Genomic DNA, 22251 nt, shown 5'->3' with positions numbered 1-22251 from the left:
ATATATATATATATATATATATATATATATATATATATATATATATATATATATATATATATATATATATGTCGTACCTAGTAGCCAGAACGCACTTCTGAGCTTCTGAGCCTAATATGCAAGGCCCGATTTGCCTAATAAGCCAAGTTTTCCTGAATTAATAAATTTTCTCTAATTTTTTTCTTATGAAATGATAAAGCTACCCATTTCATTATGTAAGAGGTCAATTTTTTTTTATTCGAGTTAAAATTAACGTATATGTGTGACCGAACCTAACCAACTCTACCTAACCTAACCTAACCTATCTTTATAAGTTAGGTTAGGTTAGGTAGCCGAAAAAGTTAGGTTAGGTTAGGTTAGGTAGGTTAGGTAATCGAAAAAACATTAATTCATGAAAACTTGGCTTATTAGGCAAATCGGGCCTTGCATAGCAGACTGAGAAGAGCGTTCTGGCTACTAGGTACGACATATATATATATATATATATATATATATATATATATATATATATATATATATATATATATATATATATATATATATATATATATATACTGGGAAATGGGTTATACCTCTCAGTGTATTTTCATTTCTTGTGTGACAGGTGTTTATTATTTTTAGCTCTAGGTAGCAGCTGGGAACCTGGGACCAGAGACAACAGGTGTTTTATGAGACCATCAATGTAGGTCTCCCTGCATTGATGTCTCCGTGACACCCATGCCATCAATGCAGGGGGTCAGCATTGATGGCACGGGGAGGATACGAATGAGGCTTTGATCTGTCTAATCTTCTGTAGCGAAATCCGTCCAGTGCACCCACACACACACACCCTGACAAACACGCACACGTAACTAGAGCCAATCAACACTGCCCCTAGACAGGTCAACGCTCTCCAAAACTCACGTGTAATCCTGCAGAGGTGAGACCATACGACAAGACGGTGGAGATCACGGAGCTGGAGGTGCCAGAGTCGCCCAGGGCCGGAGACGACGTCACCCTCACCTGTCGCTTCAAGCTGCACGGCAACGGACACAACCTCATAGGGGGGCCTCATAGCCTGGTGGATAGCGCGCAGGACTCGTAATTCTGTGGCGCGGGTTCGATTCCCGCACGAGGCAGAAACAAATGGGCAAAGTTTCTTTCACCCTGAATGCCCCTGTTACCTAGAAGTAAATAGGTACCTGGGAGTTAGTCAGCTATCACGGGCTGCTTCCTGGGGGTGGAGGCCTGGTCGAGGACCGGGCCGCGGGGACACTAAAGAAGCCACGAAATCAACTCAAGATAACCTCCACACCGTCAGCTGGTGGAGGGGCAAGGACCAGTTCTACACCTACAAGGGCACCAACCACGACCCCAAACATGCCTTCACCTTTCGCGGTATACAGGTGAAAGTGAGTAGTGCAACCATTCTGTCTTGCCAACCATGATGTCTTGTAGCCATGCTGGCTGACAACCATGCTGTCTTACAATCATGCTGTCTAGAAACTCCCTATAATCCTCCATTGAGGCGACGACACTCCCTATAAACCATCACATATCGACCACATAAGGCGACTACATCCCTATAATCAACCAATAAGTTAAGAAAATACTCAGAATCTTATATATTGTTAGATAACGAGATCTGATCTCATTCCATTGCTTGCGGGGATCGCTTTCACGTGATAGAAACTGATGTTTAGTGTTTTGATAACCCTCAATATCGCTATTATTATTTTGTTCCCAATGTTTTGCTAGATGTCAGGTCATGTATTTATATACAGAAATTGAATGAATATGTTTACAAGATAAGGCACATGTTCCTTTGTCAATAATTTAGATATACTGTCTTTCACATTCTGTCTCTCTCTGTCTCACTAGAAGGAGGAGTCGACGCGGGAGTCAGTTGTCCTCAAGAATGTACCCGAAGACACTTCAGGGGTCTTCAAGTGTGAGGTGATGGGTGAGGGTCCCTCCTTCAGGACAGCCGTCAAGACCAAGGTCATGAATGTCATAGGTGAGTGATGGGGGATGGAAAGGGAGGGGGAGATATAAGGATGGGAAAGGTGATGATATAATGGATGGGACAGTATATTAAAACAAATCAACCAAGAAATATGGCGCACACGACAAAACATGTTAAAGTAGAATTATATACTTTAACAATTATATACTGCAAAATACCCACATGACCAATGGGAACACTGTTGTCAAGTCACACTAGTACACTATAACAGTATCTTGAGAACAAAATGTCTCAATTTAAGACAATATGGCACAAAATAGGCCAACTTGGCCCTCTTCTCTAACATTGCAACATAAAATGCAATTGCTAAAAGGTGTCCGCTTCCCCCCCGTCCCCCATCTAAAGAAGGAAACTGAATTAATACCAACCCGGCCCCACACAATCAAGCAGTCTCAGTCTGTGTTCCACTGGAATGACCCAATACAGCTAAATGACCGAGGGACGAGAAGCAACTATGGCCGGGAACTGGCCAATTCCAGAGTCCGGCTCGGCTCCGACCTTGGCACTCACATACATAGTTGGCATTGTTCATTTAAGCTGGTAGATTGGCACTCAGGGCAGGCCACTCTGTGCTATGGCTATCGTTAAGCTTGACTCCCCTGTTTCTACGTGTTTATGGAAGTCTGTCTGTACGTCTGTTTATAATGGTGTTACAGATCCGGCCGTCTGTCTGTGTCTCTGTCTGTCTCTGTCGCTCTGGGAGACGGGGAGGAGTAAGGCAGAGAGAAGGGCGTGAGGAAGATGATTGACGTGCAGTAAACAAAGGAAAGTGTGAGCGGGTGTTGGGAGAGTGGAGTGTGTCGGGGAGAGAGTGGAGTGTGTCAGAGACAGAGTGGAGTGTGTCAGAGAGAGAGTGGAGTGAGTAGTTGGTGAGAGAGTGGAATGTGTCGGAGAGCAACCCGTTCTCGCAAATTCGTAAAGTCAATATTGACTTATTAAATATGTGCATAGGTGACATACTTAACATAATAGATACCCTTAAAAAGATTCATAGAAAACACCGACCTTACCTAACCTTGTTAGTATCTTAAGATAAGCATCTTATTGCTTCGTAATTACAATTATTACCTAACCTATAATAGGTATAGGTTAAGTAATAATTGTAATTACGAAGCAATAAAATGCTTATCTTAAGATACTAACAAGGTTAGGTAAGGTCGGTGTTTTCTATGAATCTTTTTAAGGGTATCTATTATGTTTAGTATATCACCTATGCACGTAGTTAGTAAGTCAATATTGACTTTACGAATTTGCGAGAACGGGTTGGGAGAGAGCTTGGTGTGTGCCAGAGAGAAGTGACAGTGAGAGAGAGTGGAGTGTGTCAGAGAGTTGAGTATATCAGAGAGAGTGGAGAGTATCAGAGAAAGAGTCGAATGTGTATTAAAGAGAGTGAAAAAATATGCTGTTACTTCAGAGAAGGATAAATGTTTGGGATTAAAAACACAGAAACGCGTGGGTATAAAGAGATTAATGTGTGCAGTAGTGGAGAGGGGAGTATGTGAGTGGTATTAGGGGAGAGGAGGGGGATTACATGAGTGGGGGAGGGGGCAAGTTGAATACAGGTATATGAGTGGGAGTTATAGAAGTATATAGAGTGAGGTATGTACAAGTGAGGTGAGGGTAGAGTCCGTGGGGTATATGTGGTGGGGTGTGAGTGGGAGGTGTAAACTGAGAAATGACTGAGAGAGAGAGACAGAGATAGAGATATTGATTGATTGATAGATTAGTTTATCAACAACTGACGTGTCCATGCTCTTATAATAGCACTTAGAGGGCAAGTACTTTCGTTTTGCCTTCAAAGGACGGAGCTAAAGACCTGCTTCACTACTTCAAGTGTTGCAGGTTATTGAGCTCTCAACCATAGAGGGTAATTTAGTTGAGGATTATAAAAAGGACACTTCAGAAATAATGCTAACCAGCATATATTATTTTTATCTTTCCTCCATAGACAGAATTAGAGAACGTTCACAACACTTTGTGCACTTTGGGACTCTCAACCACAGACAGTAATAGATGTCCTTTTTCAAGTTCAAGCTATAATTGCATCGCATATTACATAGTAAAGCTTTGATACAGCTTCAATATATCAAGTTTTCAAGTATTCAGAAGATATTTAGAGAGCTCAACATATCTCAACCCACGGGGGGGGGGGGAGGGAAGGGGGGCCCGAGGCGGAAGTCAGCCAATATGGAATATATTCTACGATATAATGTTCAGAACATATTTTTTTGTTACATTTTCACACCGTTGATAGTGAAAGAGAGGGATGAGAAGGATTATACAGATGAGAGGGATATGGTGAGGGGGAGGCGACGCTGGAGAAAGGGATGTGTAAAGTGCGAGAAGGATGTATGGGTGTAGAGATAAGGGTGTGTGTGTGAGTGTAGGACAAAAAAGGTGCATTAGGTGTAGAGTGGGGTGTGAAGCGATAGAGAAAAGGGTGCGAGAGGAGATGCAAGGGACGCTGTAGAGAGGTACAGAATAGTTCATCAATTAACCTCTTACTCCATAATAACAAGATGAGCAACAGCACACACACAGTACACCCAAACACAGAGATATTTCACAGTGAAGAAATCCACAAGGGCCGTTACGAGGATTCGAACCTACGTCCGAGATCATCCCAGAAGCTGCCTTAATCGACTGAGCTACGACATGGTCAAAATTTCTGTGTAACAGAGATATTCCATTCCGGGATTGACTTCCCATTCACTACCCTTACCTTGAAACTTTTATGTATGATTTTTGTTTGTGGGGGGGGGGCGTAAACTAGTTACACCTAAATGAATAAACTAGCATTATTATTCATCCCCTGTTGTGGAATCTCCCATGGTTATAGCTCAGTAATCTAGACAACAAGCATTTCATGATAATTATTGAGCGTAGCCTCTCCGTTTATTAAGATATTTTAACAAATTTATTTCGCAAATTAATCAAAAACCAAAAGGGCCTCGTTAGTGCCCACCTAATCACCAAGAGTGCCACTGAACTCTTACCTCAACCATCAGGAATGACACTTTAAAAACCTTGCTGTATAGCCACCTAGCCATAAATTATCTTACCGAGCCATATTGGTGTCCCCTTAAATCTTAATCCATTCATGCAGAAAGGCTCCTAACCACCTATCCTCCCCACCTATCCATCCCCAGTGCCGCCGAGGACCGTGGAGGTACACTCCTGGGCCGACCCGGACCCGCCCACCTACCGTGCGGGTGAAACTATCCAGATTAACTGCACGGCTAGAGGCGCCAAGCCCAGAGCTCACATTATGTGGGAGATCAACGGAAGACCGGTGAGTTGTGGTGAGTTGGCGGCCATGGTTGTGGTGAGTTGGCGGGCCATGGTTGTGGTGAGTTGGTGGGTCATGGTTGTGGTGAGTTGGCGGGCCATGGTTGTGGTGAGTTGGCGGGCCATGGTTGTGGTGAGTTGGCGGCCATGGTTGTGGTGAGTTGGCGGGCCATGGTTGTGGTGAGTTGGCGGGCCATGGTTGTGGTGAGTTGGCGGGCCATGGTTGTGGTGAGTTGGCGGGCCATGGTTGTGGTGAGTTGGCGGGCCATGGTTGTGGTGAGTTGGTGGGCCATGGTTGTGGTGAGTTGGCGGCCATGGTTGTGGTGAGTTGGCGGGCCATGGTTGTGGTGAGTTGGCGGGCCATGGTTGTGGTGAGTTGGTGGGCCATGGTTGTGGTGAGTTGGCGGCCATGGTTGTGGTGAGTTGGCGGGCCATGGTTGTGGTGAGTTGGTGGGCCATGGTTGTGGTGAGTTGGCGGGCCATGGTTGTGGTGAGTTGGCGGCCATGGTTGTGGTGAGTTGGCGGGCCATGGTTGTGGTGAGTTGGCGGGCCATGGTTGTGGTGAGTTGGCGGCCATGGTTGTGGTGAGTTGGCGGGCCATGGTTGTGGTGAGTTGGCGGCCATGGTTGTGGTGAGTTGGCGGGCCATGGTTGTGGTGAGTTGGCGGGTCATGGTTGTGGTGAGTTGGCGGGCCATGGTTGTGGTGAGTTGGCGGCCATGGTTGTGGTGAGTTGGCGGCCATGGTTGTGGTGAGTTGGCGGCCATGGTTGTGGTGAGTTGGCGGGCCATGGTTGTGGTGAGTTGGCGGGCCATGGTTGTGGTGAGTTGGCGGCCATGGTTGTGGTGAGTTGGCGGGCCATGGTTGTGGTGAGTTGGCGGCCATGGTTGTGGTGAGTTGGCGGGCCATGGTTGTGGTGAGTTGGCGGGCCATGGTTGTGGTGAGTTGGCGGGTCATGGTTGTGGTGAGTTGGCGGCCATGGTTGTGGTGAGTTGGTGGGCCATATTTGTGGTGAGTTTGCGGGCCATGGTTGTGGTGAGTTGGCGGGCCATGGTTGTGGTGAGTTGGCGGGCCATGGTAGTGGTGAGTTGGTGGGCCATGGTTGTGGTGAGTTGGCGGGCCATGGTTGTGGTGAGTTGGTGGGCCATGGTTGTGGTGAGTTGGCGGGCCATGGTTGTAGTGAGTTGGCGGGCCATGGTTGTGGTGAGTTGGCGGGCCATGGTTGTGGTGAGTTGGCGGGCCATGGTTGTGGTGAGTTGGCGGGCCATGGTTGTACTCACCTAATTGTACTCACCTAATTGTGCTTGCGGGGGTTGAGCTTTGGCTCTTTGGCCCCGCCTCTCAACTGTCAATCAACTGGTGTACAGATTCCTGAGCCTACTGGGCTCTATCATATCTACATTTGAAACTGTGTATGGAGTCAGCCTCCACCACATCACTTCCAAGTGCATTCCATTTATTAACTACTCTGACACTGAAAAAATTCTTTCTAACGTCTCTGTGGCTCATCTGGGTACTAAGTTTCCACCTGTGTCCCCTTGTTCGTGTCCCACCCGTGCTGAAGAGTTTGTCTTTGTCCACCCTGTCAATTCCCCTGAGAATTTTGTAGGTGGTTATCATGTCTCCCCTTACTCTTCTGTTTTCCAGGGATGTGAGGTTCAGCTCCTTTAGCCTTTCCTCGTAGCTCAATCCTCTCAGTTCCGGGACGAGCCTGGTGGCATACCGCTGAATCTTCTCTAAATTTGTCTTGTGTTTAACTAGGTATGGACTCCAGGCTGGAGCTGCATACTCCAGGATTGGTCTTACATAAGTGGTATACAGGGTTCTGAAAGATTCCTTACACAAGTTTCTGAAGGCAGTTCTTATGTTGGCCAGTCTAGCATATGCCGCTGATGATATTCTTTTGATGTGGGCCTCTGGGGACAGGTTCGGTGTGATATCAACCCCCAGATCCTTCTCTCTATTTGATTCTTGCAGGATTTCCCCTCCCAGATGATACCTTGTGTTCAGCCTCCTGCTCCCTTCGCCTAATTTCATCACCTTACACTTTCCAGAGTTGAACTTCAGCAGCCATTTTCTAGACCATTCCTCCAGTTTATCCAGGTCATCCTGTAGTCTCTGTCTATCTTCATTCGTCTTGATTCTTCTCATAATTTTTGCATCATCAGCAAACATCGAGAGGAATGAGTCTATACCCTCTGGAAGATCGTTCACATATATTAGAAACAGGATGGGTCCAAGTACTGAGCCCTGTGGGACTCCGCTGGTGACATCTCGCCACTCTGATGTCTTCCCCCTCACCGATACTCGCTGTTTCCTGTTGCTTAAGTACTCCCTTATCCACTGGAGCACCTTCCCTTTTACTCCTGCCTGTTGCTCCAACTTTTTTAACAGCCTTTTATGGGGTACTGTGTCAAAGGCTTTTTGGCAATCCAGGAAAATGCAGTCGGCCCACCCTTCTCTTTCCTGCCTAATTTTCGTTGCCTGGTCATAAAATTCTATTAAACCTGTGAGGCACGATTTACCATCTCTGAACCCATGTTGGTGGTGCGTTACAAAGTTATTTCCCTCCAGGGAAATGGAGTGTGGTGAGTTGGTGGGCCATGGTTGTGGTGAGTTGGCGGGCCATGGTAGTGGTGAGTTGGCTGGCCATGGTTGTGGTGAGTTGGTGGGCCATGGTTGTGGTGAGTTGGCGGCCATGGTTGTGGTGAGTTGGCGGGCCATGGTTGTGGTGAGTTGGCGGGTCATGGTTGTGGTGAGTTGGCGGCCATGGTTGTGGTGAGTTGGTGGGCCATGGTTGTGGTGAGTTGGCGGGCCATGGTTGTGGTGAGTTGGCGGGCCATGGTTGTGGTGAGTTGGCGGGCCATGATTGTGGTGAGTTGGCGGGCCATGGTTGTGGTAAGTTGGCGGGCCATGGTTGTGGTGAGTTGGCGGGCCATGGTTGTGGTGAGTTGGTGGGCCATGGTTGTGGTGAGTTGGCGGGCCATGGTTGTGGTGAGTTGGCGGGCCATGGTTGTGGTGAGTTGGCGGGCCATGATTGTGGTGAGTTGGCGGGCCATGGTTGTGGTAAGTTGGCGGGCCATGGTTGTGGTGAGTTGGCGGGCCATGGTTGTGGTAAGTTGGCGGGCCATGGTTGTGGTGAGTTGGCGGGCCATGGTAGTGGTAAGTTGGCGGCCATGGTTGTGGTGAATGGATGGGGAAATGTAAACCGCATTGAGCGATTCGATATTGAATTTCGGTTGTTATTCAGTTGGAGAGTGAGTGTTATGTGTTACTCATCCTCTTCACGGTGAGTAAACATAGCAGTTTTAAAGCGTTACTCAGCCCCTTCCCTGTGATTTACTCATTGGTGAGAACCTGTGTGTGGATGATGAGAGTCACATAATGTGAGTCTGTTGAGTAAATGTATTATGGAAGGAATGTGTGTGTGTGTGTGTGTGTGTGTGTGTGTGTGTGTGTGTGTGTGTGTGTGTGTGTGTGTGTGTGTAATTACCTAAGTGTAGTTACAGGATGAGAGCTACGCTCGTGGTGTCCCGTCTTCCCAGCACTCTTTGTCATATATTGCTTTGAAACTACTGACGGTCTTGGCCTCCACCACTTTCTCACCTAATTTGTTCCAACCGTCTACCACTCTGTTTGCGAAAGTGAATTTTCTTATATTTCTTCGGCATCTGTGTTTAGCTAGTTTAAATCTATGACCTCTTGTTCATATACTTTCAGGTCTCAGGAAATCTTCCCCATCGATTTTATCAATTCCTGTTACTATTTTGTATGTAGTGATCATATCACCTCTTTTTCTTCTGTCTTCTAGTTTCGGCACATTTAATGCCTCTAACCTCTCCTCGTAGCTCTTGCCCTTCAGTTCCGCGTGTCTTTGCACCTTTTCCAGTTTGTTGATGTGCTTCTTAAGATATGGGCACCACACAACCGCTGCATATTCTAGCTTTGGCCTAACAAAAGTCGTGAACAATTTCTTTAGTATATCGCCATCCATGAATTTAAAAGCAATTCTGAAGTTAGAAAGTGTGGCATAGGTTCCTCGCACAATATTCTTTATGTGGTCCTCAGGTGATAGTTTTCTATTTATAACCACCCCTAGATCTCTTTCTTTATCAGAATTCTTTAAAGATTTCTCACATAATATATTGTGAGGTCTATGTTTTCCTATTCCAAATTCCATAACATGGCATTTATTAACATTAAATTCCATTTGCCAAGTGGTGCTCCATATACTTATTTTGTCCAGGTCTTCTTGAAGGGCATGACAATCATCTAAGTTTCTTATCCTTCCTATTATCTTAGCATCATCAGCAAACATGTTCATATAATTCTGTATACCAACTGGTAGATCATTTATGTAGGCAATAAACATCACTGGTGCAAGAACTGAACCCTGTGGTACTCCCTTTGTGACACTTCTCCAGTCCGATACATTGCCTCTGATCACTGCCCTCATTTTTCTATCAGTCAGAAAACTTTTCATCCATGTTAGAAGCTTACCTGTCACCCCTCCAATATTTTCCAGTTCCCAGAAAAACCTCTTATGTGGAACTCTGTCAAAAGCCTTTTTTTAGGTCCAGATAGATACAGTCAACCCAACCACCTATTTCCTGTAATATCTCTGTTGCTCGATCATAGAAACTGAGTAAATTCGATACACAGGATCTTCCAGATCGAAAACCATACTGTCTGTCTGATTTTATATCATTTCTCTCCAGGTGTTCTACCCATTTAGTTTAATTATTTTTTCCAATATTTTGACTATTACACTTGTCAATGATACAGGTCTATAATTAAAGGGGTCTTACCTGCTTCCACTTTTGTAGATTGGAACTATGTTAGCCTTTTTTCACGCATCAACTACAACTCCTGTAAACAGGGATGCCTGAAAAATCAGTTGAAGTGGAATGCTGAGCTCAGGTGCACATTCTCTCAGAACCCATGGTGAAACTCCATCTGGACCAACTTCTTTGTTTATATTTAGCTCCTTGAGCATTTTTTCCACTTTCTCTCTAGACACCTCTATGTGTTCTATGTTGTTCTCTGGAATTCTTATTGTGTCTGGTTCCCTGAAGATTTCATTTTGTACAAACACACTTTGGAACTTTTCGTTTAGTGTTTCACATATTTCCTTTTCATTTTCCGTGAATCTATTTCCCATTTTCAACCTCTGAATATTATCCTTTACCTGTAATTTGTTGTTTATGAATTTATAGAATAGACCTGGTTTGTTTTACATTTGTCTGCAATCCCTTTTTCAAAATTTCTTTCTGCCTCTCTCCTCACTGCCGTGTAGTTGTTTCTCGCATCTTTGTATCGCTGGTATGTTTGGGGGTTCGGCCTCTTCCTGTAATGATTCCATTTTTGTGTCTTTTGGTCTCTGGCCCTCTCGCAATTTCTGTTGAACCAATCCTGTTTCCAAGTTCTGCATCTCTGTTTTGGAATAAATTTGTTTGTGCCTTTATCATATATTTCACAAAACGTGACATACATCCCATTCACTTCCTTGCCTAGCAACAAGTCTGTCCAATTATACTCACTAAAATTTTTTCTAAGGGTGCCATAATGTCCTCTCCTAAAGTCAGTTTTCTCAATTGCATCAACCTTCTTATTTTCTTCCAGATTATAACACATTGCATACTTTATTCCCAAAAAGACATGGTCACTTTTACCCAAGGGAGGAAGATACTGAATGTCAAATATTTCTTCCTCCTTCCTGGTAAATATTAAATCTAGCATGGAGGGAACGTCCCCTTCCCTCATCCTCGTAGCTTGTTTAACATGTTGATGCAAAAATGTTTCCAGGATGAGATCTACAAATCTACAGTTCCAAAAATCTTCTGTTTTAGCTTCATATGCTTCCCAGTCTATGGATTTCAAGTTGAAGTCGCCGACTATCAACAGTCGTGATCTATCATTATCCGCTCTCGCTATGATCTCTCTCATTATTGTTATAAGACCTTCTCGTTTACTATCTAGCTCCTCCTTTGACCATGTGCTGCTTGGCGGTGAACTTTATGCATTTATGATCATTAGTTTATCATCCTCATTGGAGATCTGTAGTGCTATTATGTCAACTTCTTGTGGATTGGCAGTCATTATTTCGTTCACCTTTAGGTGTTCTTTCACCAGCACAGCAACGCCACCGCCTTTCCTAATTTTTCTGTCCCGTCTCCAAATTGAGTAGCACCTTGGGAATATGACCTCATTTAAAATAACATCTTCAAGTTTTGTCTCCGTGAGTGCAACAATGTCTGGTGTCTGCAGCTGTATTACATTACTTATTTCCAGTATCTTCGATCTCACTCCATCTATGTTGGTGTATGCAATCTTCAGGAACTTGTTCCCCCTATTCTTATTTTTCACTCCCCCTCTCTCTAATGATTTTGTTGGTTTGCCTTTATGTACCACTTTACTGGTCTGCCTACCCCTAACACTTTGTAGAAAAAAGAATGGATTTCTTCTTCATTCCTGCTCTCATTTAAACGTTTTGCCTCGGCGAGGTTCAGTTTCAGCTTCTCTCTATCTTCTTTTGAAAGATCTCGTCTTAACGACCACACCTTCCCATCCTCATCACTTTGTAATTTTCTAGCATTCCTTAGTACTTCTTCCATCTGTTTGGCACCATTTAGGGTGATCCTCAAAGGTCGATCTTTCCCTTTTACATATCTGCCTATTCTCCTGTAGTCGCACACATTCTCTATGGTTGTAAGACCTTCCACGAGGCCAACAATTTTATCTACTACTTTATCTTCTTCTACAGCTCTTTCTGTCCTAGATGTTATCTCCTTTTCTTTGCAGCCAAAAATGATCAGGGACTTACTCCGATCAACTGAGTTTTGCACCAACTTCGGGTTAGATGCCAATTCTTTTCTCACTTCCAGCCTAATGTTTGTTTTATCTTGTTTGCTGCAGTGTTTGACTTCCTTTACTGCTTCTTCAATTTTTTCCTTCTCCTTGACCACATGTGCATAGGTGAGTTGCATATCTTTCTTGCACTGTTCTATTCCCTGTGTAACTTCCTCCATCTGTGCTGACAAAAGCTGTTTCTCCTGTTGAATTTCCTTACCTAACCTATTGTAGTCATTTATGTTTAAATTTACTTTAACTTCTTCCATAGCTATTTTTAAGAGTTTGTTTTCTTCTTCCATGGCTTTGCAATTTGTTTCCAATTGATTCTTATCCTTGCGCAAGTCTTTGTGTGTGTGTGTGTGTGTGTGTGTGTGTGTGTGTGTGTGTGTGTGTGTGTGTGTGTGTGTGTGTGTGTGTGTGTACTCACCTAGTTATCCTCACCTAGTTGTGTTTGTGGGGGTTGAGTTCTGGCTCTTTGGTCCCGCCTCTCAACCGTCAATCAACAGGTGTACAGATTCCTGAGCCTATCGGGCTCTATCATATCTACACTTGAAACTGTGTATGGAGTCAGCCTCCACCACATCACTTCCTAATGCATTCCATTTGTCCACCACTCTGACACTAAAAACGTTCTTTCTAATATCTCTGTGGCTCATTTGGGCACTCAGTTTCCACCTGTGTCCCCTTGTACGTGTTCCCCTTGTGTTCAATAGACTGTCTTTATCTACCCCTATCAATCCCCTTCAGAATCTTGAATGTGGTGATCATGTCCCCCCTAACTCTTCTGTCTTCCAGCGAAGTGAGGTTTAATTCCCGTAGTCTCTCCTCGTAGCTCATACCTCTCTGCTCGGGTACTAGTCTGGTGGCAAACCTTTGAACCTTTTCCAGTTTAGTCTTATCCTTGACTAGATATGGACTCCATGCTGGGGCTGCATACTCCAGGATTGGCCTGACATATGTGGTATACAAAGTTCTGAATGATTCTTTACACAAGTTTCTGAATGCCGTCCGTATGTTGGCCAGCCTGGCATATGCCGCTGATGTTATCCGCTTGATATGTGCTGCAGGAGACAGGTCTGGCGTGATATCAACCCCCAAGTCTTTTTCCTTCTCTGACTCCTGAAGAATTTCCTCTCCCAGATGATACCTTGTATCTGGCCTCCTGCTCCCTACACCTATCTTCATTACATTACATTTGGTTGGGTTAAACTCTAACAACCATTTGTTCGACCATTCCTTCAGCTTGTCTAGGTCTTCTTGAAGCCTCAAACAGTCCTCTTCTGTTTTAATCCTTCTCATAATTTTAGCATCGTCCGCAAACATTGAGAGAAATGAATCGATACCCTCTGGGAGATCATTTACATATATCAGAAACAAGATAGGACCGAGTACAGAGCCCTGTGGGACTCCACTGGTGACTTCACGCCAATCGGAGGTCTCACCCCTCACCGTAACTCTCTGCTTCCTATTGCTTAGATACTCCCTTATCCACTGGAGCACCTTACCAGCTACACCTGCCTGTCTCTCCAGCTTATGTACCAGCCTCTTATGCGGTACTGTGTCAAAGGCTTTCCGACAATCCAAGAATATGCAGTCCGCCCAGCCCTCTCTTTCTTGCTTAGTCTTTGTCACCTGATCATAGAATTCTATCAAGCCTGTAAGGCAAGATTTACCCTCCCTGAACCCATGTGGGCGATTTGTCACAAAGTCCCTTCTCTCCAGATGTGTTACCAGGTTTTTTCTCACGATCTTCTCCATCACCTTGCATGGTATACAAGTCAAGGACAGTAGCCTGTAGTTCAGTGTCTCTTGCCTGTCGCCCTTTTTGTATATTGGGACCACATTCGCCGTCTTCCATATTTCTGGTAGGTCTCCCATCTCCAGTGACTTACTATACACTATGGAGAGTGGCAAGCAAAGTGCCTCTGCACACTCTTTCAGTATCCATGGTGAGATCCCATCTGGACCAACAGTCTTTCTAACATCCAGATCCAGCAGGTGTCTCTTGACCTCCTCTCTCGTAATTTCGAACTCTTCCAAGGCCGCCTGGTTTACCTCCCTTTCTCCTAGCACAGTGACCTCACCTTGTTCTATTGTGAAGACCTCCTGGAACCTCTTGTTGAGTTCTTCACACACCTCTCTGTCATTCTCTGAATACCTGTCCTCGCCTGTTCGAAGTTTCAATACCTGTTCTTTCACTGTTGTTTTCCTTCTGATGTGACTGTGGAGTAGCTTTGGTTCGGTCTTGGCTTTGTTTGCTATATCATTTTCAAAACTTTTCTCTGCTTCTCTTCTCACCCTGACGTACTCATTCCTGGTTCTCTGGTATCTCTCTCTGCTTTCTGGTGTTCTGTTATTTCGGAAGTTCCTCCACGCCCTTTTGTTCAGTTTCTTCGCTTCCATACATGCCCTATTATACCATGGATTCTTCTGTTGCTTCTCGGATTTTTCCCTTTGGGCCGGGATGAACCTGTTTACTGCCTCCTGACACTTTTGGGTAACATAGTCCATCATACCCTGTACAGACTTATCTCTGAGGTCTGTGTCCCAAGGTATTTCACTTAGGAAACTTCTCATCTGTGTGTGTGTGTGTGTGTGTGTGTGTGTGTGTGTGTGTGTGTGTGTGTGTGTGTGTGTGTGTGTGTGTGTGTTTTGCAACAAGTGTTAATAATATATGTAAATGAGTAAATCATGTGTTTAAACACTTTGTAACATTATGTCTTTCCATCTCATTTGTCCTCTTAACCTTCCTCCCTCCCTTCTGTCCCTCCATGACCCCCTCCCTCTCATCCTGTCCCTCCCCTAACCCATTCCTTCCTAACCCCTCCCTCCCTGACTCCTCCCTACCTCATTGTCTCTCCCTACTCACACCCCCTCAGGCGAGAGATCTCAACGTGGTGAAGTATGCAGACTTCGAGGACCACCGAGGGAGAGTGACGACCACTCTGGGCCTCCGCTGGATGGCCCCAGAGTACTTCCACAACAACATGGCCCGGGTCACCTGTCGGGCAGCTGTTGCCGGCCACTCCACCACAGCATCCAAAGATATTTATCTCGACCCAGCATCCAGCGCCGCCTTCAACCATCCGTACGGCTCCGCAGGTGGGTGAGAGGTGGTTTTGGGTTCCCAGGGTGGGTGTGGGTTGCCAGGGAAAGATATGGGTTGCTATGGGTACGTATGGGTTCCCAAGGTGGGTATGGGAGGAGTGTGTGTGTGTACTTTGGTCCAGATGAGAGGTGTGGAGGGTAGTCCACTGTACGAATGAAGGCTAGCTCAGAGGGATTGAATGGGTTGACGAGGGTTGATGGATGATGCTGTGATGGGGTTTTCACCTGGTTTTACATTGAATGTATTTTGTACGTTGGACGTAGTTACATTGCTACTGGAGGTTGCTTTACTGTGATTAAATTTTTATTTTTATTATGGTTAGAAGCTGTTTTACTATGATTAATTCATAGATTAATTCATTAGAGAAAGTTTAGATGTGATTAGAGGCGGTTTTACTGTGGTTAAGAAGTAGTTTCACTGTGATTGGAGGCAGTTCCACTGTTACTTTAGCTAACCTTGCTGTCACTGGAGTCTGTTTTGATGAGTTTCAATTGTTTTCTGTATGAAATTTAAGTCTTGTGTATGTTTAGATCATTTTACATCATGAGCAATATTTCCATCATTAGTGTCGTAAACATCATGTTAATACAATGACTGTAGTCACAGCTGTCAACATCATAATACAATGACTGTAGTCACAGTTGTCAATATCATATTACAATGACTGTAGTCACAGCTGTCAACATCACAATACAATGACTGTAGTCACAGTTGTCAACATCATATTACAATAACTGTAGTCACAGCTGTCAACATCATAATACAATGACTGTAGTCACAACCGCCTTCACTATCATCATCTTCATGCCCATGGCCACATTCATCATTTATTCTTTGATGCCTCGTAAATCCCTCAACACCTCTTTACTTCAACATCAATAAACAATTGCATCACCCAGGATAGTATAGGTGTGGCAGGTTAATTAGAGTAATCAACCCTGGGAAACGTAACGTCTGCAGGCACTGAAAACAGAGTATTTCGCCAATTACTCTCCTCCCCTCTCAATTTAGGCTCGCTAATTAGGTCATTATCCAGCTGTTAATTAGGCCTCACACACACCTCCACGTGGTTTATACCAAACGTTTTCCAGATATGCAACGAGAGAACTGGTAACAGGATTTGATATGCAAAATATAATTCAAGATGCATTAATAATAATTGACGGAGTGATAACACTATTTCATTATCATGGGTGATTTCCACTATGAATAAGTAGACTGGGACGGAAGGAACCCTTGTGGTGAGACTGAAACATGGAGAGGAAGGCTTTTGCTGCTACTGACTAGATTAGATGCTCCCGGACGCAGGTTCAAATCCTCGTCACGGCCCTTGTGGATTTGTTCATTGATTAGATTGTTTTCTAAACCAATGTGTCAAAGAGCAAACAGCTGGCACTCAAGGGAGGAAAGAATAGGGGCGTGGGTCAAAGTAAGGCAGCCTAATTATCAGGAGAAAGTGATAAGCCAGTATGACCATATAGCACTTGGAAGGAATATAGCACATATAGAAGAGATGATACAATATCCAGTCACTCTAACCACTATATGTCACACTCGGACTCTGAACAAAATGAAAAAAAAAGAGTAATGTCGTCGCTCTACCGACCAGTCAATGTAGATTGACTATGTTGAAATGGGTAAAGGAATTCCAATCCTTCAAGTGCAAGAGAGAAAAAAAAATAGATTAGCGGAAGAGATCAGAATTGAAAGTCAACCGGAGTACTTAAGTCGTACAGTGCACGACTAAGACCTGCACCATTCCTGATAAATATCAAATATTAACTGTGCAATCAAGATGCAACATGTCAATATTACTCAAATGGCGGGAATATGATGGGATAAATTATAACAGAAGAATGTTACGAGTGCTTCAGAAGGACCTGACATAACTCTAAGAGGTGGTGAAAAGTGGCTGCTTGAATCTAATCCAAGCAACTGGAAGGTGATGCGATTGGGAAAGAAAGTTAGAAGGATTTAATAACATTTCACACGATGAGGGAAGATGACTGCCTGAGGAAGAAAAGGGGAAACAAATCGAGGAACTAGCGTCCTGTTCAATCCTCTAAGAACATCAGCCATCTAACCAGAGGGCCAACAAATTTACAATATAAAATTATCAGCACTCGCGAAGTTGTCGAAAATTCGTTGAGGTTTCAGGGACGTAGACAAGGTCCCTGAAACGTGGTCCTGAATCATAGTCGTGATTCAGGACTATGTTTGAGCCACGCTAGCTAACCTATGTCGCCCCAGCCTACAATCCTCACCATAAAACACAGGCCGGAATTAAAGGAATTTCAGACTGCTCAGTAAACAATTAAGAACTGAGCAGTTGGGAGAGGCTAAAAAGATATAAACCTCACTACACTGGAAGAAGAGCCGTGACAAAAGCGAGATTAACACAACAAACACCGACAAAATATAGAGAAAACTGCGAGAAAACGAAAAAGATTTAATAAGACAATCATCAGTGTAATAGTGAGCACGAGGAATAAACAAGAGGATGAAGCAACAGAGGCATCTGACAATGCACAAACAACAAGGCTCTATTATATACATAGTCAGACCATCACCAGAGATATCCTCACCAACAACACCAAAATAATTGACGGATACACACAAAAAAAGAGATTAGACATAGCCGAAGCACTACATATCAAATACTCATCCATCTATCAACACCCAACTAACACTTGAGTGCGTCCTACCATCAGCATGACCAAGGCAGTTGTTTCCGGTCACACCAATTGCCTCAGCCAACCAGAGCAAGCTTATTCACCTTCCTCGACAGCGTAACCAGCATGGAATATATTTACAACTTTTTCTGTTATAAAATTGCAACAAAACGTGTCCTTTAGCGAGACGCGTCACGATATTAAATGTGTGAAATGGACTTTTGAATAGTTAATGTTTCAACTTTTCTCCTAAGCGAAGTAGAAATAGAGAATATTCCTGCAAGACTCAGTTATCTAAACCTCTCTGGGCGCTCTAAAGGTCTTCCACGACACCAGTGAGGATCAAAGATCTCTCTCTCTGGAGTGCTCCGAGTGCTTACGGCGTCCTGGAAGTGCTCTCTGGATCTCCTGTGTGCTCAGGGATCCCATAAAAGCCCTGAGTCCTTACGGGAGTTCTCCCGAGTGCTTAAGGCTTCTCAAGGTGTCGCAATGCTGATTCAGGTTAATGCGGGCTAATCAGTCACATTAGTCATTAGTGTGACTAATAATACACCTGACATTAAGTCAGTTGTGCTCATGCTGCTTAATGACGTCATGGGCTGCTTGGGTTCGCCGGGAACACCTCAGGAGCCCTGAATGTGGGTCTTGGGTGCCTGAAGATGCTTAATGAAACACTCTTCTTGGCCGGATTCTGGTCATCAGTCACTGATCTCTCTACTCCTATTGCAAAACGATTGGACATTCCATTGGTTTCCTGTTTAAAATGTGAATCCTAGTTTTTTCCAGTTTGTGCTTTAGGCATGAGTGAGAGGTTCACCCACTCGAGTTCATTAGTAGGGGAAACTGAGATCGGCTTTAAAGGTCAAAATACTTAGGACTTAGTTAAATCATCTTTGGTGAAGGTAGACCCAAGGAAAGAGTCTTTGATTTCAGGTAATTAGCGTTTCAAGCAAGAACGAGGTGGTGGTAGTAGTAGGAATGATGGTGAAAATGGTGGTAGTGCTGGTGGAGCAGGGTGTTGTAGTGATTGAAATAGCCGTAGTTGAGATAGTGGTGTGCAGATGGTGGGGAGGGGTGGGGGGGTTGGATCAGGTGATGGTGATAGCAATGGTGGCGCAGGTGAAGGTATGGTTAGTGATGGTGATTGGTAATGGTGATATAGTGAGGGGAAAGTGGTGGTAGAACTAATGATGGAGATTCTCATACTTATAATAGCGGAACTAGTAGATGGCGTTCTGGCAGAGACAGCGGTGGTGGTGATGGTGGTGGTGGTGGTGGTGGTGGTGGTGATGGTGCAGGCTGTAGACTACTCTGCTCCAGTGTCATTTAAACTCTGTTTCACTGTTAGTAGATCTCTGTACCAGCGTCAGTAGAGCTCTGGTCCAGTCTCAATAGAGCTCTGTCTCTAAAAAGTTTCTCTATTAGCCTGCCCATCCCCTGACTGTCTTCTCATATAAGTGGAGATATCATATTTATAAGTTCAAACGTGATATCTGCATCCTTCGGTGTTACCTTACTGACCTGGTGCCTCTACCTAGTAGCATTGTAACGGGGGGTGGGGGAAATAGCTCTCTCTTGTCCATTATTCCACCATTCAACTCTTGTTCCATTATTCCACAGGATGCATTCGACAAAGTTAACGCAGTGTATTCTGTGTTGAAAACTGACACTTTTCTCGTAGATTTTTATTGTTATTCATTAGCATTTTGTGTATAGATAGGCCTCCGTTAGGTTAGATGTTTATAGATTCCGTCGGCAATGATTGGCGTTGATAGTACTTTGTGAAGGATTTAAAGACGTGATTAGAGAACACAATCGTGAGCCGAACACCGTTGAGATAAAACTCGAATGTCGCCGATTGTTAGTCAAGTCGAATGTTTTGTCGGCTGAATTAACAAGCATTTTGGCCCTTGTTCGTGAAGACAAGCTGCAGAAATCAGTTGTTCTATAACTTGAGGGGACAGGTGGTGTTCTATAACTTGAGGGATAGGTGGTGTTCTATAACTTGAGGGCCAGGTGGTGTTCTATAACTTGAGGGATAGGTGGTGTTCTATAACTTGAGGGCCAGGTGGTGTTCTATAACTTGAGGGACAGGTGGTGTTCTATAACTTGAGGGCCAGGTGGTGTTCTATAACTTGAGGGCCAGGTGGTGTTCTATAACTTGAGGGACAGGTGGTGTTCTATAACTTGAGGGATAGGTGGTGTTCTATAACTTGAGGGACAGGTGGTGTTCTATAACTTGAGGGCCAGGTGGTGTTCTATAACTTGAGGGCCAGGTGGTGTTCTATAACTTGAGGGGACAGGTGGTGTTCTATAACTTGAGGGCCAGGTGGTGTTCTATAACTTGAGGGCCAGGTGGTGTTCTATAACTTGAGGGGACAGGTGGTGTTCTATAACTTGAGGGCCAGGTGGTGTTCTATAACTTGAGGGGACAGGTAGTGTTCTATACCTTGAGGGGCAGGTTGTGTTCTATAACTGGTACTGGTAATGTGGCCAAACAACACCAGGGTTCGAAAAAATTGACCAAAGGTCATTCAACTAATAACCAAATTTAATGAATGAAAAGTGCTTTCGAAATGCATTCTAACAGTGCATCGCCCTCTTCCTGTAATCGAATCATTCGTCGCTATATGTTTCACTCGAGTGTTGTAAACACGGCAAATTTCCACCACAACCACGACACAAAACCCAACCTACCCTACATCTAGCAATACACCAAATGGAAATGTATCTAATAATATATGTATATATATTGGAGAAAATACATTTCCACTACACTGGTTGTGAAAATAGGCGAAGGAGTCTGACTGGTCGGTCGCGGGTTGGATGGGTATGCCGTCTAAGTACTGGTTGTGGAGTCTATGTTGGTGATTCCAGAATTTAATGGGGTGGTTAAGTACCGGATCGCACACGGTATGTTCACTGGAAAATCTACCTGTATTGTGTGTGGTGGTGTGGCCTAAGTGTGCGGTGGTGTGGCCCTCAGTGTGTGGTGGTGTGGCCCCTCAGTGTGTGGTGGTGTGGCCCTCAGTGTGTGGTGGTGTGGCCCTCAGTGTGTGGTGGTGTGGCCCTCAGTGTGTAGTGGTTTGGTCCTCAGTGTGTGGTGGTGTGGCCCTCAGTGTGTGGTGGTGTGGCCCTCACTGTGTGTTGTGTGGTTCTCAGTGTGTGGTGGTGTGGCCCTGAATGTGTGATATAACCCATATAGAGTCCCACCTGAGCTGCCGTAGGGTGTAGACGTGTCGTCTGACCGCTCCGGCAGTTTGGGGAGGTTGCAATTTTCGCCAGCAGGGGGTGGGTGTCTCTACCCTCCCTGCTGTCCCTGCCTGGTGTTGACGTGGCGCTTTTACGATGAGCGGCCATCTTCCCGCTGTTGAGAGGGTAAACTCCGTGGGTTTGGAGTTTACCTGCCGTGCAGGGTATCCTCTCATTGAGCAGGTCATGTGTGACGTGCTACATGTCCCGGTCGAGGAGGTCTACGGGGTTGAGCTGGTGACTGCTCGCCGAGTGATTATCAAGTTTGTGCGTGATGAGGCGTACCGTGGATTTCTCCGGCGGTACGAGGGCCGTACCTTGAAGAAGTTGGATGGCACTGGTTCAGTGGCCATATCTGATCGGAGTGGTGCCGTGACGTATGTGAGCGTCCATGGGGCCCCCATGGAATTCCCTGAGTCCCTTCTCCGGCGTTTCTTCCAGAGATTTGGCTCCGTCATCAGTGTGAGGATGCACAAGCTGTCTTCTGGAAAATATGCGGGGTTGAAGACGAACATTCGTACCCTCGGGATGCGCCTGAGGTCGGACATTCCATCCTCTGTCCGACTTTTAGGGTACTACGTGCGGGTGTATTATGCCCGGCAACCCTGTACTTGTTTCCGGTGTGGCATGTTGGGGCATCAGGCTGCCGGATGTACTGCGGATCCGGTTGCTCCAGTCAACTTGTTCCGGGAAGAAGATTTCCCCCCGCTCCCTCTGGAGGAGGTCTTCGGGGATGAAGAGGTGAGCGTTCAGTTAGCGGATGCGGCTCCCCCTATGTCGCCGGACGTTCCTCCGGTTGTTACAGACTCTCCTCCGGGTCTTGCAGTGCCATCGGATGGTCTACGTGTTCCTGTCACTGTCTCCGCTGCTCCTGAAGGCCTTCCTAGTGATCATTGTGACGCGCCGCCGCCTTCTCCCTCGTCTTCGGCTGCTGCGCCTGGCCCTGTGTTCTCGCCTCAGGTCCCAGATGTGCTGGGTACTGGGGTGGCTGCGGAGCCTCCTGCTGTGTGTGGGCCAGTTCCCCCTGTGGTGGAGGCTGCTACCGTTCTGCGTCGGGCGTCGGTTCGTCCGGCTG

At 45.3% G+C, this 22251-nt stretch overlaps 1 protein-coding gene across 1 annotated transcript in view; it reads left to right on the top strand.

The window, feature by feature from the left end:
• LOC138359779 (nephrin-like) overlaps positions 1-18799 on the top strand; it is a 77065-nt gene extending 58266 nt beyond the window's left edge. Inside the window, exons 4-9 of the mRNA XM_069319476.1 lie at positions 918-1031; positions 1282-1391; positions 1861-1996; positions 5155-5297; positions 15023-15245; positions 18723-18799. Of these exons, the coding sequence (XP_069175577.1) occupies positions 918-1031; positions 1282-1391; positions 1861-1996; positions 5155-5297; positions 15023-15245; positions 18723-18799 (803 nt within the window). The remainder of the gene's footprint in view (positions 1-917; positions 1032-1281; positions 1392-1860; positions 1997-5154; positions 5298-15022; positions 15246-18722) is intronic.
• Positions 18800-22251: the final 3452 nt, after the last annotated feature.

This window comes from Procambarus clarkii, chromosome 8 (genome assembly GCF_040958095.1).
Source record: "Procambarus clarkii isolate CNS0578487 chromosome 8, FALCON_Pclarkii_2.0, whole genome shotgun sequence".
NCBI classification, from domain to species: Eukaryota; Metazoa; Arthropoda; class Malacostraca; order Decapoda; family Cambaridae; genus Procambarus; species Procambarus clarkii.
The sequence above is the reverse complement of the archived record's forward strand: the minus strand, read 5'-3'. Positions and strand labels throughout refer to the sequence as shown.